Raw genomic sequence first — 17,096 nt, 5'->3', positions numbered from 1 at the left:
CTGAAGAAAGTGGCAAAAAGCTGTTAATACCAACAATTTCTGCCACTTTAATAAACACAGCTTACATAAAAACATCAAAGACATGACGGTGCCTGCACTCTCTGCTCGTTACACCAATACAACTTCACCCTGAAAGCAACAGTTTGCTAATGCTACTCTTCAGCCTCTTACACTGCTTGCTGGGCTTGATGGCAAGTTTGTGTTTGGGTGGTACTGGCTGTGCCAGGTGCAAATGGGTTCAGGTTGCAGATGCAGGTCATAAACACCACAATGATGAAAGCAAACACAGCGAGAGTTAAACTTATTAAAAGGATGAGCTGCACTCGTTCTCACACAGAGACAGAGTTACTTGAGCTATTTCTGTAAACAGCGGAGAGAGCGTCCACCTCACAGAACACTGAGTCTAATTTGAGAGTGAGAGTCTTTTCTCAAGATAAAATTAGGTAAAAGGTGAACCAAAGTATTCTATTGTGAACTTGAGACATTGACATGCGAGAGCTTTGATATATATATAAAGATCTAAACCGTGTGAAGGTTCTGTTCCTCCTGTACTGCCAGAAGAGTGAGCATACTTTACTTTAGCGTCTCACATTTCTTGTGCTGATATCATGCAAGCTACCCATTCATACTGACAAGCACTACTTCCCACAGTGAGGGTTTATAGACGAGTGTGTGTGTGTGTGTTATAGACAGGTGTGCTCTTACAGTTTTTATTTAAATTAGTATTCGGGCTTATGAAAAACGTAAAACCAATATGGTTTAGGAGGAAGACTTAAAGTAATAGTTAATAAGTAACAAGTTAAAACTATTACCATTATTCAGTTTTCATCTTAATATCAGCTCACTTTATATAATCTCATTCACACCCACAACAAATGATCAGTTTTTCTGTTATAAAAGCCAGAATTATAACTGCAAGAGTCCTTACCCTGCTGCTTCCAGGAAGTTCGAGGAACACCGTGGGGGCCATGGGTGGAGACCTCCAGGAGAAGCCCCAGAAACACTCCCAGCACGCCAAATCCCATATTCGAGTCCGATAGCTTTGAAACTGTGAAGTTTCCCCTGCAGGAAGACACAAAGACAAATCTAAAGTGGCACGCTCAAAGCGACACTAACAAAGCCTTTCACAGTAATGCAGACTTCCTCTTGTTCTGATGTTATCACGCAGCACAGACAAAAGAGGTGCGAAGCATCTAATCAAGTTCCCTTATACTGGAAGCTGCTAGGATTTAGTAAAAACTAAAAAATAACAAACATACAGCGGGTCACATGGTTTGGATAAACCCTTCATCTATAAAATATGTGCTGGAAGAAAAACACACCTGCAACTATCAAAGCATGTCGTTAAAATCAAAGCTTTCACAAGTATAACGGACAAATCTGTCATCTACGAGCTGAAAAAGTTGTGTTTTATCTATAAATCATTCTCATCTTTATTTTTTGGGAAATATGGCAGGTGCAATATTTTCAGCAAGCGTTTGTCAGAAAAAAAAAGTTTGCAAGCTCAGGCTTTAAAGTAAGGTGGGAGGCAAATGACAATTCTGCTGAGCTGTAAATGAGTGGCTGCTTCAGGGGCGAAAAATGGGGTTAAATAAAACAGGAAACAGATGGATGCACAGTTTCACTTTTATAAAATATCAGAGGGGAGACAGAAGGACTGTCGCGGCACATGATGACATCCAGACCCAGAAGTGATAGAAAACCGTCTCCTCTTGTTTGTAATGTGCACAAAGGTACGTCCGTCCCACCCGCAGGACAGCCAAGCAGGTGAATTATTGCCCTTGTTTAGTGTAGCATCTGTTCACCCCTAGTCATGGTGAAAATCCACCTTTTATTACATTACGTCATTGTCAAAACATTAAAATAGACTAATCCGCTTGCCTCAGGTGATGACGACAACGATGATAGATTTCCTGGTAGCCATAAGCTCTTATCAGACGGCGGTGCCCTTTTCCATTTGTCAATTTATGAAGCATTCTGCTCACCATCAGCTTCAGTCTGTTGCAATCACCTCAGGATGAGTCTGATAAAGACCCCATTAGGCTGCTTTGTGCCATTTATGCAAGTGATTAGTTTATCCAGACACACTTGAATTGGTTGATGTCTTATTCAATAAAACTATATGCATCATATTTAAAATTTTTTTAAAAAAGCCGACTTTTTTCAGCTTCAGATGAAACTGATAAAATTAAGTTTTCTCATATTGCTGTGGAAGTCAAATTTGCTGAAACACTGACTGTTGGCTAAAAAAACGATGAGTAATATTTCTAAGCTGCATCTCTTTGTAAGGACTCCGATTTTAAAAATATAAAGTGGTTAACATCTCTCCCAGGAACAATCCATGCATCTATTTGGTAGTTTTAGGTCAGCAGGAAAGCTGGGATGAAAAGCACAAGCTTTAAAGCTCGAGTAAAATATTACAATAAATCTCCAAATCTGTTCCAATCCTGCCTGCAAAACATGCAGCCAAATTTACTGCGACGCTGGAGGATACACATCAAATGATCTTGGCGAATTTTCATGCCACTCCGACGGAGGACTGGCTATCTTTTTTAGCTTTGTTAATAAAACTGAAAAGGCGTCTTTTACAACTTCCAACCTCGCTCGTCTTTTCATTTGATTTAAACACAGAGGAAGCTGGCCTTAACAGAACTATGAGTCCCCTGTGCGCTGCATTCACTTAAGGTTAATGTTGTTATTAGCAGAAGGCAGGTGGGTCTGGCTGGGCAGGTGGTTTGTGTGAACTTTTCCTCTGAGCATGTAAACGGATCTGACATGAAGCAGGTTATTCTGGTTTTTAATCACAACATACTCAGAGGAAGCTGAAGTACCTGCATGACACCTCCAGAAAAATTGGTGGCCAAGTCATGTGAACAATGGCATTAAAGGTTCTCAAATGTCTTGTAAGATGAACCCTGAATCAAGAAACTGAACGTAAAACCTAATGAGGAAGAAAATCCCACGATACTATCTGACAAGGAAATGACGAGCCAGTTTGCTGCTTTATTATTTGCCCTCGTGATTTTTTTTTTTCTTTTAAAATCCAAAATTACAGAACAAATGGAACACAGAACAGATATATCACTGTCAGTTACATTTTAATGACCACATGGCCCCATTGTGGCTAATTCCACTCAAATATAGGTCGGTAATCAGTCACCAATGGGGGGGGATGTATCATATGGCACAGCACGGACAATCAATGGGGCCCTCTGTTGCTAGAGAAAAAGAAGGGTAATCATAATTAAATATCGATTTGGTTGTAAATGAGAACAAGTGGCCTCAGACGAGATGACCCCTCTGTATTTATTTATGCATCTATTTATCAATTATTGTGAATTATTTCAAAAACAAAATCTTGCAAAGTTGGAATTCCATTCCAGCTTTAGGCCTAACCACTCTGCTAAAATGGGGGGAGGGATGAGGGGGGGTCAAATACACAATGACCTGTTGTTTAGGGAGGACGAGGGTAGCCTCCACTCGACTCCATTCCACCCCCCTTTCACATCCACGTCATCACTGCAGGGCAGTCAACAATGCATAGAGAGCGAGGGAACGGCTTCGCTTCTCCCTCTCCTCCCGTTCTTCCACAGTCTTGCCAACTTAAATGCCAGGGCAGCTTAGCATGAGGAAAGCCCGGAGCCAAGCGGGTCTTTTCAAAGATCACACAAGCCCATGAGATCTGGATACACCCCATAAAGGAAACATAAACTGTCAAATGACAGGAACAGAAACTTTCATTGTCAAAGAAGACAGAAAGGGACTGAAATAGCAACAGTGTGAATGGATAACAACGCAAAAACTATGACGAAGGCCTCCAGGCGGTCAAAATTCGTCTTTTTTTGTCCTTGGTAAAAGTTCCCTTTTGTGCCAGGTCCTATGACTAACTGCCTTCAACCCTCCATCTGTACACTTCAGATGCCCTTTATCAGTCTTACCATTCCCAGCCCCATTTAGGGTAAAGCCCAGGTTTCAAAATCCTTTCAGAGTCAGTATCACGGTAGCAGAAAGAGCTTAGTTTCAGCTACCCAATGCTGCTGAGAGATTTAGAGGAGTGGCCGTACTGGCCTGAGATATTTAAGACGGTTACCATGCTGGCAAGTTTCTTTGAGCTCTTTGTGTTCCCCTCTCAGCTTCTTTTGCCGGGCAGGGAGTCGACACCTGCTTAGGGCCTTGGGGTTCCCAGCACTTTGCTGTTAACTGGACGCAGATATTGGCAGAATGCCGACTGAAGACAGGGGATAGAGAAGGGGAAACTGGAGCTCAACTCATCAGTGATAGAGGAACTTGAATATCTTGCAGAGTTTGAAAAAGAGGAAAACTAAATTTCACATCTTTATGCTGTCGTTGTCCTTTCTGCTCATTTTAAGTCAGTGTCAGTTTTGGAGCCATGGCTGCCTTTAACCATCACCCACTTTCAGCAAATCTGCAGCAAAATAACAATATTACACATTTAAATTTTTTGTTAGTTTCATCCATCTTTTTTTATTGAATGAATATCATTCAAATGATTACACTGATCAGACAGCTATGTACTACTACTACATTTCACTACTATATGTAAGGCAAATCATGTGACTTTTATTTAAGCTATTGATGATGAACACTCAAAAAAGACTGAACATATATACATGATAGTAAAAGCTCTGCAGTTGCATATTTGCATTACTACAATGACTGCTGCATTATCAAAGTAGACTTCCCTTATTTTTGTTCAAATAAAATTTTTAAAAAAAATCAAAAATTAGATTTCATCAAAGTGTGTTTGTAAGTTACTTAAATTAGCACAAAGATCCTCAAAATGACAATTTAATAGGGCAAAGAGAGCACAGACCTCTTAAAAAAAACCTTTCAGAGTTCAGCAGCATATCTGTGGGTAGAAAATAGCATTTGCTCTGACAGGTGCAGATATAAACCACAGTAAAGAAAACCTCAGGGCGTGATATAGTATTCTGCAAGCAAGTAAGAACTGTGGTGAAGACAAGTCTGGATGAACAGTGTAGCAAAAACCCCAGCACCACTGCTCTCTCTGCTGTAGTTAAAAGAAAGAAAAAAAAAAAAACATTTGTCAAAATTCCCTCCCCTGAATAATCACTGTGAGGCAAACTTATGATCTGAACGCCTGATCACCTCCTCAGCAGAGTCTTACAGATCCTGCTTCATTATCAGTTCGGATGAACTGCATCCCATCCAAGTCCTTTATGAAATGGAAGGCTGGCGTGTTATGAAGTGCCACATGGCGGCTTCACCACTTGTCACTTAATTTCCACTGCAGACAAGAAGCTCAGCATCCTGTCAGCAGAAAGCGTGGAGGGGATCCAAAGCGGAATGGAGGGTGATGTGAGGAAGTTGGACATTCAGTGCCTGCCAACTCCAACGCCGCAATGGCTGCATTTTCCATGTACTCCCTTATTATCAGCATCAGTGCACAGAGATGTTTCTCTTCCTTCTACTGCAGCGCGCCAAGAAAGTGAAAACCTTTTTTTTTTTTTGTCTGTCTATTGATATAATAACCTATGTATATAACCACGCACAAACAGATTCTATGTAATGGGAAAGCTACAAGAAATAGTTTATTTTGTAGAAAGAATGTCTTGCTTGGCACTTACTTGACTTACTGCATTGCACACAGGCTTTGCTCAGTTTTTCCCCATTTCCTTCTTATTTTGTATAAAGTGCTCACGAAGAAATTGAATACTTTGGAGGCTTACCGGAAGAAGCACCACCAGTTACTCCACAAACTACATACCACACAGTCTTATGATGACTGACGTTTATCAGTGGTGCCATCTGTACAGTACCCACCCAACTGTGGGAATGGGGATGATAATGCACCAACAGCTCACGATTGTCACGCTGCTTTACAAAGTTTTCTATCCGACCTATCGTTTTAGGTCACAGACAGTAAAGAGGCATCAATCGTGTGATTGTTAGTAGATGTGGCTGCATAGATTAAAGGTCCCAGAGTAAACATGCAGTGCATTATGAAAACAATGTTGCTCATTTTATGATCAAGAACAACAGTTATCATATACACACACATATATACATATATATATATATATATATATACATATATATATGTATATATACATATATATGTATATATACATATATATATATATATATATATATATATATAAATTTAAAAAAATTTTTTTAAAAAGAGCTACCCAAATATAATCCCATTATCTTTATATGCAGTTTCCTGACGGGTTAAAAATCACTCAATCCAAACATACAGGTAATAAATGTGGAAAGTGATTAATGCACTGTGCAATATTATTGTTAGAAACAGTAAAAATTAACTCCAAGAGTCCAGCATCACAGATAAAAACATTTAAAAGACACATTCACCAATTTACATGTGTACGTATTTTGAAAAAAAAAAGAAAAATATGACCAGCCCCATCTGTTGCTGATAATAAGTTCTTTATGACTCTGGCTATATATCTGTGGTCGTTATCGTGCAACTGAGAGTCACTTGAAACAAAATACTGAGACCGGAGAGGATGACACACTGATGGGGACAGATGTCTGGTCCAGTGTCATTAACAGATTAATGGAGTTTGGCTATAGATGTGGCAGAGACCAGAGCTAGCTCACATATACACATGATAATGCCAACTGTGAGCATCAAATCCCTCTTATGAGACCTGACAGGGACCACGGTCTATTCTAAAATACTGGCAGCTGCATCCGAGTTTTGAGTTGCATTTGCTGACAGGCTGAACTGTTTTCTGAGCATGGACGGCCAAGCTTTTGCGGTCTCAGTAATGGCTAAGCCACTGGTATAAAAGCTTCAGCTGATTATGTTCCATCTCCATTTTTGCAAATTTCATGCAAAATCCCAAAAGTACTCGGCATTAACAACAAGTTAAAACAAAAGTCATTAAAAATGCAGCGGAACCAGAGGAGTCTGTTTTTTTTCCCCATTTCAAACATTTTATTTATTTATTTTTTATTTTGCCAGAATAATAGCGCCAGAACAGCTGATAGTAAGTGAGTGATTTGAGTGTGTTACGCCAATAGCCACTAATATAGCCTTGAGCTGCCAACCTTAAGCAGAGCTAAAGTAACATGACTTTAGACAATTCATCTCCATCTGGAGCCACTTCCGCCTCATACAAACATAACAGCACTCTGAAACACCTGCAAATAGACATGTGTAAAAGGTTCAAGAGCCCAGTTGAGTGCGAGGGGATTTGCTCAGCTTTTTGGCATTCAGAGGATAGACATCAGCTTTCAACTGAGATGTGCAAAGCCACCGAGACAAAGCTCCATCGTGTTAAGGTCGGCTGAGAGCCAGTGGCCAGCGGTACGACCTCAACTCCACAGCTGACTATTGCTCATAAAAACTGCAACAGATGATGCAGCAGTCATTGCAAATTATGCACGGTGAGCTCACTGCATGACAGACGGGAGGAAAAGTTCATCTTTTAAAAAGCCAGATCAATGATTAACGGCATGACCTGCCACATCAAAAAGGTCGAATGATAGAGCTAGAGGGGTAGGATGGGTAGGATAGAGAGGTGGGATGAAACTACAGGTAAAGCATCAATGACAACCCAGATGGCTAAACTAAGGAGAATAGCCTGTGAGCAGGCAACACTATACAGGGGATATAAAATGGAAACCCTCCTATGTAATTACTAGTTGTTGGGCCCCTGCTGAGCAAGCATGTCGACTTGAAGTGGCCACAGCAAAGGCAAATGAGGGGTCAGGTCCAGTAAAGGGTATATTTAGTCAGCCGATGGCACGATTTTTTAAAAACAACACGCCCTTTCCCTTAGTCACATGCTGGATGATTTGAAAAACTTCCCTATAAAACATGTACACGAGCGAAGTAAGCTAAAGGATTACTGTGTGGTGCTCCCTGTCCGAGCATTGAATGCGCCTGCCTCCAAAGTCCAACATGAAAACATAATCAGCAGCCTCTTTTTCTCTTAATTACAGGGGGGGGGGGGGGGGGGGGGGAGTGGGAAAGTTTTACTACTGACATCTGCAAAGGCAAAAATAAGAGGACACCATGTTTTAAGGGATCGCCTTTCAAAGCCATTTTCCAATCTGACAGGTTTTCGTTTTGTCATTGTTCACATATGTTTGTATCGTATTCCAAGTAGTTTTTAAGCTGCAGAATGCTGATATTATCAATGCACACACAGTGGGATTTAAACACACACAAAAAAAAACAACAACCACTAACACATCAGTTCGGGTCTTTCCCCATGTGAATAATGCTAATCCACAATACAGCCTTGTGTCACATGGAAACCACCACTTACCATTAAGTCATAAATCTTGGATTTGATGTTTTTTCCTTGAGGCTACCGTGATGCCCGCTTGGCCTTGGGGCATATAATGTGGGCCTATTTTGGGAGGTTGCAAAAACCCAGCTGAAGGTTCTGCGGTTCCCAGCTGAAGGTCTTGTGGTCCCAGGGTGGGGAATGGTAGACTCATTGGAGGTAGTTTTCATTCATTCCGTTTTATTTATTCATTTTTTAAATGGCAGCAGCTAAGGACAGGTGACTTCAGTTTTGTGAGTGGAACTTGACTGTGGTTTGGGTTTAAAAAAAAAAAAACAATCATCATGCAATCAACGTCTACAAGACCGCAAACATTTCACAGATTTCTCTTCCTCTGTGGTAAACAAATATGATGATTAAATTAAATCGACTGTCTTTCAAGTGACAGTTTGATGTTCCCACCAGTCAGGGAACATTTGCAGGAGCAGTAAACCTCGCTACAAGCCTGCTATATTTTCTCCTACCCTTTCTGCCTTTCAACAAGACTCTTTTCTCTTCTCTCCTTCTCTCAATGCAGTCTTCAGCAGGCACCAATTTCATGGTGGTAATTTTGGCCGGCAGAGACACGGACCTCCTTTGGAGTGCTGTGTGAAAACTCACCCCATCACCCACAGGCTACCACAACACAAACAGTGTGTCCTCCTGAACTTGGCATACCAGCACACACCGCACTAATTTCACAGTTTCTTTCAGAGCACAGGGGGATAAACAACACAAAGCAGAGTGTAAAACTCTAAACACCTCACCAATTTCTGGTGATCTGGCTAAGAGATTTAGGTCAAGCATTCTCTTCTCTTGCACAGCACACACTGTATGCAATTTACTATAATAGGAGGTGATTAACTATTCCTTCTTTAAAAGCTGAGTTTTGTCTGATTTCTCAGAAGAAAAAACAGCCGACTTTCTATATTCTATGAGCTGAAGCTAACCAATAAAAACTAAGTCAGGGATGGCAGAAGACTATTGTCAAGAATCTCCATATTTCGTGTATGAATATCTATATACAATATAAATCAATGCATTGAAATGTTTATCAAAATTGTGCAACCATAGACCATCCTCCACAATATTTAATTGTAATCATAATCATATTACTTTAGATAAAAATATGCAAATAAAGTATTTGTATTTAAAACTGAACAATCAGGATCCCTCTCCTGTGATTCTGCTGTCACACGCGCCGTTAGGAGGAACTATTCTCCACAAGTTCGTCAAAAGCTGCTGAACAAAGATACCATGTGTGAATGTGAGATGTGCGAGTGGAAAAGTTGCAAAGCAAACATCAAACATCGACTGCTGTTCATTCGAAGAGAGAAACATTTTCCACACGCAGTGCTTCACGCTGCACACCGACGGCAGAATTAGACATTAGCGGCACAAAAATTTGGGGCACTTCTAAAACACAGCTACGGAGGAAGAAAGACAACTTATAAGTGTTTATAAGGAGGGAAAAAAAAAAAAACATTCAACAGGTGTTCAAAATCTCTGGTTGTGATCATGTGTGACTGAGCGACATCCATTAATGATTGTTCAATGACAGCAGCTGTCTACTGCATGCTGCACAAACATTATTGGCTGCCTGCAAAAAACTTGTTGGTGACGATTAAAAACCTTTTAGGATATTCTGAAAAAATTCAAGGCAATCTTTCGTAACAGATTGTTCAGTTGTTTGAGTTTAAAGTTACCTCAGCACAAAATCAAGTCTTGCAAAAGAAACATTTAGATAAAGTGGGAAAGTGCTGCTCTCCAACAAGCCTTTTTGTAACATAACCCAAGAGATTCCAGCTCATAATACACTCCTTGGCTTTGACAACAGTGGTAACCCAGACAAGCTAACATTTGCAACTCTCATTAGAGCAGACAAACAACGATTCTCCCCCCGCCGCTCACATTTTGGCTTAATAGTTTTACTTTCAGAAATGTGGTGGAGACACTCCAAAACTCCTCGGATGCCAGGTTTCGCTCTTACTGCAGCCACATGGACACAACTGTGGCATTTGGAGAAAAGCTTCACAGACCAACCGTGCCTAGTTACAGTCGCTAAGCCATAACTGCACAATCACTGTCAGGGGGGAGGCGCTTAGCAATTTTAGAGCAAAGCCAAAGAGCAGTGCTTGTTGTCCAAAAGGCCACTGGAAGGCAGCTGTGAATGTGTACCAAATGGTTTTTCATTATAAATGCCATCAGAACCATACAGATTAGGCTTGCTGCTGAGCAAACAAAGAAGAGCTTCATAAATCAAAGAGGAAAGGAACACCAAATTTAAAAAAAAGAGGCATAGTAAATGGTGAAAAAGGAAAGCAATCATTACAAAATAAAAGCAGAGTTGGGTTGCCCAAGTGTGGTCATGCAGGGATAGCGGGATAAAAACAAGCAAAGCCCCAAGGTTGTTACAGATGGGGTTTGGACAAGCATGCAGCATTCGTGTTGGAGCTTGCAGGCCCCTGAGCAGCTCAGTATCACTGCACAGCAAACAGGGAGGAGGGAGAGGAGTAGAGTTTCTGACCTGTGGCTGCTAAAAGATGCGGCGCTCTTCCTCTGGAGAGAATTATAATATCCTCAGGCTAGGGAGGGGGGGGAAGAAGACAGAAAGATCAGACAAGACAGTTATGTGGTTTGTCAGTTAAGTTTGCGCCTAGACGGAAAAGAAGATTGTACATGTGTGGTTAGTTGTCAGACCATGAATGATGAACCATTGAAAACATACATTGCACATGAGAAAAATAACGCCATAAAACAACAACATTGAAAAATATCACCTAGTCATTTACACACACACACAGGCGCAGGAGATAATCATTCAGATGCACCGACTTCAAACAAACAAGACAAATAAATGGTGTGCAGCCAAATGATAAACGTAATCTTGAGACCTTAATGGCTGCAACAACTATACTGCTTTACTGTCTAACTTCCTGGTCAATTACAAAGGACTGGCTGTTTGTGTGAGAACTAATAAAACTGTGGTTACCCACATCTTTGGCACAGGAGATGTTATAAAGTTTAAGTATTAGCTTCTTAACAACTAAATCTCATTTGTATGTGCTAATCCAGAGGTCAGCCACAACCAAACCTTGAATATACACGTCCTTTCTGAGAGCAGTTCAGACAATGTACCGGATCAGTGATCATTGGCAGCCTTTGGTTATTTGCTTTTACTCTTGTAATATTTTCTTGTGCGCGTGTGCTTCACTCATTGCTAAATCCTAAATCACCCTCCGAGGTACACTGCATTTATTCCAAACTCTTTGAACCAGATTCATTTTGGTGCATCTCTACATGGCAACAAGACAAATGAAAGCCGATTAGATTGTTTCGATTGACAGTGTTGACACGAGCAGATCATGCGTTTGCATGATCGAAAGCACCACATTTCATGTTGCTTGCACCAAATGTCCTGCCTCTGAAGCCTCAGGAAATTACAGTTAAACTCAGTGTGACCCTGGAGGATGAAGACAGGATGCACTGCCCTGTAATTGTAAAAAAAAAAGAAAAAGAAAAGATAAACAGGCTTTTGGTTGAGGATTCTGACAAGAATTCTTCTGTTCTGGAGCCTTCGGTCACTGGTCTGTACCTGTTGACCCAAATTCAAATTTGCTCTTTGTGCAAGTTTGTGATTTGAACTGAAGATGACTATTTGGAGTCAGATAGTGGCACATTTTGAAATCAGATAAATGACATTTCAGTTAGAAATAATAGAACTGTTCAAATTTGATCAGAAGTTTCTGGTCAAATCTGGGAACATATGAGGGGGGGGGACTAAAGCTGATGGAGCAAAGAGACTTTATGGGTCTGCAAGTGTTTTCAGTATCAGTGCCAGTGCTGTGCATCACTAACTAAACTGAAAGAGAACAAATTCTTCAGGAAATAAAGCGGGACAGTAGAAATCTTCTTATTGCCATTGTGACAGATGGTTGGGCCTCCATTCACAACACTTTGCACTCTGTTCCTTTAGACTTGCTTCCCTGAGCAAAATGAAAACCCTTACAGCAACGCTGAATACACTCTCCCTGCTCATGTATACCAGCTTTATTCCCACAGTCCTCTCCAATCCAACACTGTTTGAGAAGAAAACACGGGCTTACAAAAGTATTTTGCCTTGACTTTAGCTCAGTTTCTCATGGCCTTCACTTGGTTTAAAAAGAGAATCGATTCTTGATTAACAGTTCACTGACTCCAAGTTATCTTTCAATGTGTAACAAGCTAAAAGTCCTAGAAACTAGGATGGGTGATGCTGGCAAAGCAAATACAAATAAACAAATACAATGGGAAAAAATGTCCCTAAACAAGAGCATACATCTCCCAGACAATGAAATCCAGGTCACCCAAATCAACCCAAACGTGCCGATTCATTAGTATTTGCTTAGTGGGGTAAAGCAGATGCCCTGCTTTATAAAATGCTGTATAAAAGAACAATCTGATTATGTAAAGCAGTGTTGATACACACCAGACTGACCACAGGGTATTTTACTAAATACCACAAAAAAATATATAAATAAATAAAAAAAATCATAAATAAGTGGCTCAATCTGAGCTGTGGGCTGCTGTTAGTTGTGTTAGCACCACTGTTGGTCCTTTAGCTTTCCTCTGCTGTGGAACAAACAGAAGTCAGAGCAGACAAAGAACTGCTTTATGATGAAGAAAGTGTTAAGACAATGAAGACTGACCAGTGCAGCTGTTGTCTGTTTTTTTTTTTCCACTCGTTCACCTTTTTTTTGCTTTTTGGCCCTTCTTGCTCTTTGTTATGAAATCGGTTGTGGTTGTGGACACTCCCAGCTCCAGCTGGCTCACGCGAACATTCAGTGATGATGTGGACCGATACCTCTGTGAAAACTTTTTATTTCATTACAAGTATAGTTTTCAGTCAAAGAATTAATGATGGCATATAGCTTCAGATCAGTTTCTGATTCTAAGCGCCTCAGATGACACCTATTCAAAAGAATCGAGGTCAAGAGCCATACATGCCAATTGGTCCAGTAGTGCAGTGCTGCACTTTGCAGGATCCCACCCCCCCCCCCCCCCCCCCCCCCCCATCATCATCACTTTCCAATCCTTCTCTCACTCATTTACTCAGATGCTAACAAGAACATGTATGCCCAACAAGCACAAATAACACAAAGCATCAAATCTCCACCTCTCACCGGCCTCTGACAGCATCAACGGTGGACTTGGAAGTAGGTGACAGTTGTATTAGATTGATGAGCCCGAGGCCAAAGGGTGCGTCCCCTTCGACATCTTCAGGAAGCACTTTGACTTCAGGAAGCACTTTGAATCTAATGCAGAGTTTTTAACTATGAATCCTAATGAAACCACGCCTTCACATCTCATTCAGGACGTGCGGAGGGGGCATTGAGCATGTGTGTGAGATGAGCAGTGCCCCTCAAACTCTGCCCTTGGTGACACGGCGGTCCGGAGAGGTGATGGAGAGGAAATGGAGATGTCACGGGTGTAGGTTTTTTTTTTTTTTTAAATTGATGAATGGACTTGAATGAGGACCAGGCAAAGCAAGTCATCTGAAGAGTCTTCAACCCAGAACAAATGTATTAATGACCCTCCTTCAGAAACTCGGCCAGCGGTAAACATAATGACAGGAAGCGCCATTGACCTAAGTCCACTGTGACACCCGATTTTCTCCAGAGTCGATAAAAGAAAGGAAAAAAAAAAAAAGTAAATTAACTGATAAAGCTAGCGAATCTTTTCCATCCAGAAGTCAAGACAATTTAAAGCAACTTCTGTCAATAGCACATCCGGCTTGTTCCCATTAAGTGGTCTGGAATAAAAAATTTTTAAAAAAAACTAGGAAACAAACTAAAGTCTCCAGTAAGTGGTTCATGTCGAATATTGCTCATGTTAACTGTCCTGAAGCGGAAACTGTTGTTTATTATTCATGCGATCAGGAGCAGTTTTCTATTAGGGAAAATGTTCCATATTTCATGTCGGAAAAATGCTCAACAGACAAATTTTTTTACAAGCTCGATCCCCACTCACACCGAGACTGACATGAACACAAATTCAAGACCTTGGCTGATACAGACGGGAAAAGCAGACATAGACTGTGCTGGGGAGGCACTCATCTCGATGACATGTGGTCTTTCCAGTAAAAAACCCCACAGCCCCTCATCATCCTTACTGCAAATCTATCAACATCCCAAGTCTCTGACAGGACTGTCAGCAAAATGGAAAGGACAGAAGAAGAGAGAGAAAACCAGCTTTGATATGATAGAAGATATTCTTGTGGGCAAATTCAAACAAAGGTTATAAAGAAAGGGCACAGCCACGAATGAGGAGAAATGAGTAGGTGGAGAATTCTCCTTATGGAAAAGAAGCAGTAAAGAAACATGATAATGTGGTTTGAGGGCTTATGGAACAATACATTTTTCCCATCTTTCTTTGCTTTTGAGCGTGCGTGTCCCCCCCCAAAGATATAACAGCGACCCAGATGGTGATGAGGAAACCCAAAATAAGAGTTTTTACTGGTAAAGTGACATTTTCAACAGATTTTCAAATATGCCATGGAGGATGGATGGGCTTTAACTCAAAAACGTACACATTCACACACAAAAGCAGTGCATTGAAGATTTAAAAAGAATCCTCGTCAACAAGCACTACGGAGCTAAACTTTCCCTCAGAGCAGAATGCGTATTTCTGAGGATATTTGTAGATAGATAATCAGTTTCTGCACTACAAGGCCATTTTAAAGGATAAATATAACTGTGACTGTGCTCGTAAGAGTCAGATGAACTACTTCATCCTAAGAGAGGTGTCGACAGGCCAGCTTGTATCTGGGAATACCAAATGGAATGCACATATCTGCTGGAATGTCCACTGATACCCTGCTAAGTGTAAATGTTTACTCATGAGTGAGCCAGAGAAAAATAAAGGGGGGCATTTGTGTGCGTGTGTGTTGAAGAGAAAATAAGTAGCCCTCTTCTTCTGCTTTTATGAATCTTAAGTAGTCCCATGTTGAGGGAGGCTTTGTTCCCGGTCACCGTCGGGGGGCACGTCCTCCAACTTTTCCCCTCACTTCCTTTTAGCATAACATTTATCATTCTTCCCAGTCAAGCAATCATCCCACAACATGGACAAGTATCTAGCAACACAATAAGTCAGCCCTCCCCACGACCACCACCACTTTCCTGTTGCTCGGATACCTTTTCATCCAGAATGACAGCTTGTCAACAAAATCATCTCTTACTTAGAAAACTCCCAACATTCAGCCTGATGGATTAGGTCAAATATCTGCTGCTTCTTGTTTTCTGAAAGTCTGGTTCTAAAAATAAAAAAACAAACTGCAATGAACTCTTCATGGAACAGCCAAAGTGGCACAACTGTCTAATTTGTGGGGAAATTCATCTCTGGCCAAATATAGCATCACCCCGCATTCGCAATCATTTTTACTGTCATAGCATGCAAGTGTTAGTTGGGAAGCTGCCCAAGGCCAGGGTGACTCAAAAGTCCCACTTCCCCTCCTCCTTTCTCTTGCACTCTCAAATGGATGAACAGGTGCATTAGTAATAAGTGCAGAGATGATGGAGCTCAACTAAGTGCACACAAACACTGAATTAGCCTAATTTCAACAATATATTGGGAACTTTGCTCTGTCCATATATGCATCTTCGGTCTCTTCAATGATTACTTTGTGAAAGTATTCCGTTTCTTATGTATGAACTTATTTAAACTACCCCTTTCACTTTTCTGTAACAAACACACACAATAGTCCTGGCTTTGTTTGGGCCGATCCCTTTCAGCTGATTGGCCTGTGCCACTTATTCCGCTTATTATGAACGCTGACAGCAGATTATTTTGCTTACTGCCCCCAAATTCTGTCCTCCATAGATCCAAATCCAAAAAAACGCTGGACGTAGGGACAAAGACAAAGTTGACAAAAGAGACAAAAGCAAGAAGAGATAGGGAGCAGAAAATAAGAGATCTGGTGCACGCTGCAAAGGGGGAGGGGAGAAGATGAAGAGGGAACCTACAAAAAAAGAAGACAAAAATAGGGGAAGAATACAAAGAAGAGGTAGTACGGCAAAGGCTCAAAACCCTTTAAATGACTGTTTTGTCAGGGAAATAAAGACCAGCTAACAGCAACATACCAGCACAGTGAGCCAGAATGCAAATTAGCCCCGATGCAAATGTCATACGTCTTCAGGGCAGTGCAGACCACAGACTGTCTTTATACCAACCCCCCATCACAACACACTGACCATGACACAATCACATGCAGAGTTCAACAACAGACAGTGTCTTATTACTTCACACTCAAACAGAAGGCCAGCACGGATTGGGCTCTATGCACTCTTACACACAAGCACACCTTGAGGAAAATAAACCACTCACTTGTCAGTCATGGCGTCGGCGAGAGAATATTGATTCATTAAATCTTCTTTTCACTTTTCCTCAAACAGCTGGAAATGGCTGAAGGAGCAGCTCCAGAGCAGGTGTTGCAACACAAGTCTACAAGAGAGGGAAAGATGCTAGTTTAGACCAAATCACTCACTCAGTCCTACAGTGAGCGTACAAGACAAAAGAAAACACCCCACAGAAAATGAGTTTAAGGAGGAACCTGACAAAGACTTTTACTGCTTTTTTTTTTTAACAAAAGATGAAAAAAAAATAAACATATTTGAGGAACAGTGACATACCCAAGAAAGATATACAGGACAACAAATGTCATTAGAAGATGCGAATGAGAAAAAGTTGAATGCAAACCATTTAAAAAGAAAAATGCAGTCAAAACAAAAAAAAAAAGGGATAGATTTGCTTGAGGTGGTTTTCACCTGTTGTGAG

At 40.9% G+C, this 17,096-nt stretch overlaps 1 protein-coding gene across 5 annotated transcripts in view; it reads right to left on the bottom strand.

The window, feature by feature from the left end:
• Nucleotides 1-17,096, bottom strand: part of sema4d (sema domain, immunoglobulin domain (Ig), transmembrane domain (TM) and short cytoplasmic domain, (semaphorin) 4D) — a 32,774-nt gene that overhangs the window by 12,517 nt on the left and 3,161 nt on the right. For 4 of the 5 annotated variants that reach the window (XM_072372287.1, XM_072372288.1, XM_072372285.1 and 1 more), the window contains exons 2-3: nucleotides 16,647-16,763; nucleotides 929-1,062 (exon numbers count right to left, since the gene is read on the bottom strand). In XM_072372287.1, coding sequence (XP_072228388.1) covers nucleotides 929-1,062; nucleotides 16,647-16,684 — 172 coding nt within the window. In that variant the 5' untranslated portion in view covers nucleotides 16,685-16,763. Of the gene's footprint in view, nucleotides 1-928; nucleotides 1,063-10,812; nucleotides 10,871-16,646; nucleotides 16,764-17,096 lie in introns of all 5 variants that reach the window. The other variant, XM_072372286.1, reaches the window with a different exon arrangement.

Source organism: Leuresthes tenuis, unplaced genomic scaffold, assembly GCF_036924035.1.
Source record: "Leuresthes tenuis unplaced genomic scaffold, fLeuTen1.0.hap1 SCAF_19, whole genome shotgun sequence".
NCBI classification, from domain to species: Eukaryota; Metazoa; Chordata; class Actinopteri; order Atheriniformes; family Atherinopsidae; genus Leuresthes; species Leuresthes tenuis.
This window is presented reverse-complemented; position numbering and strand designations above follow the sequence as displayed.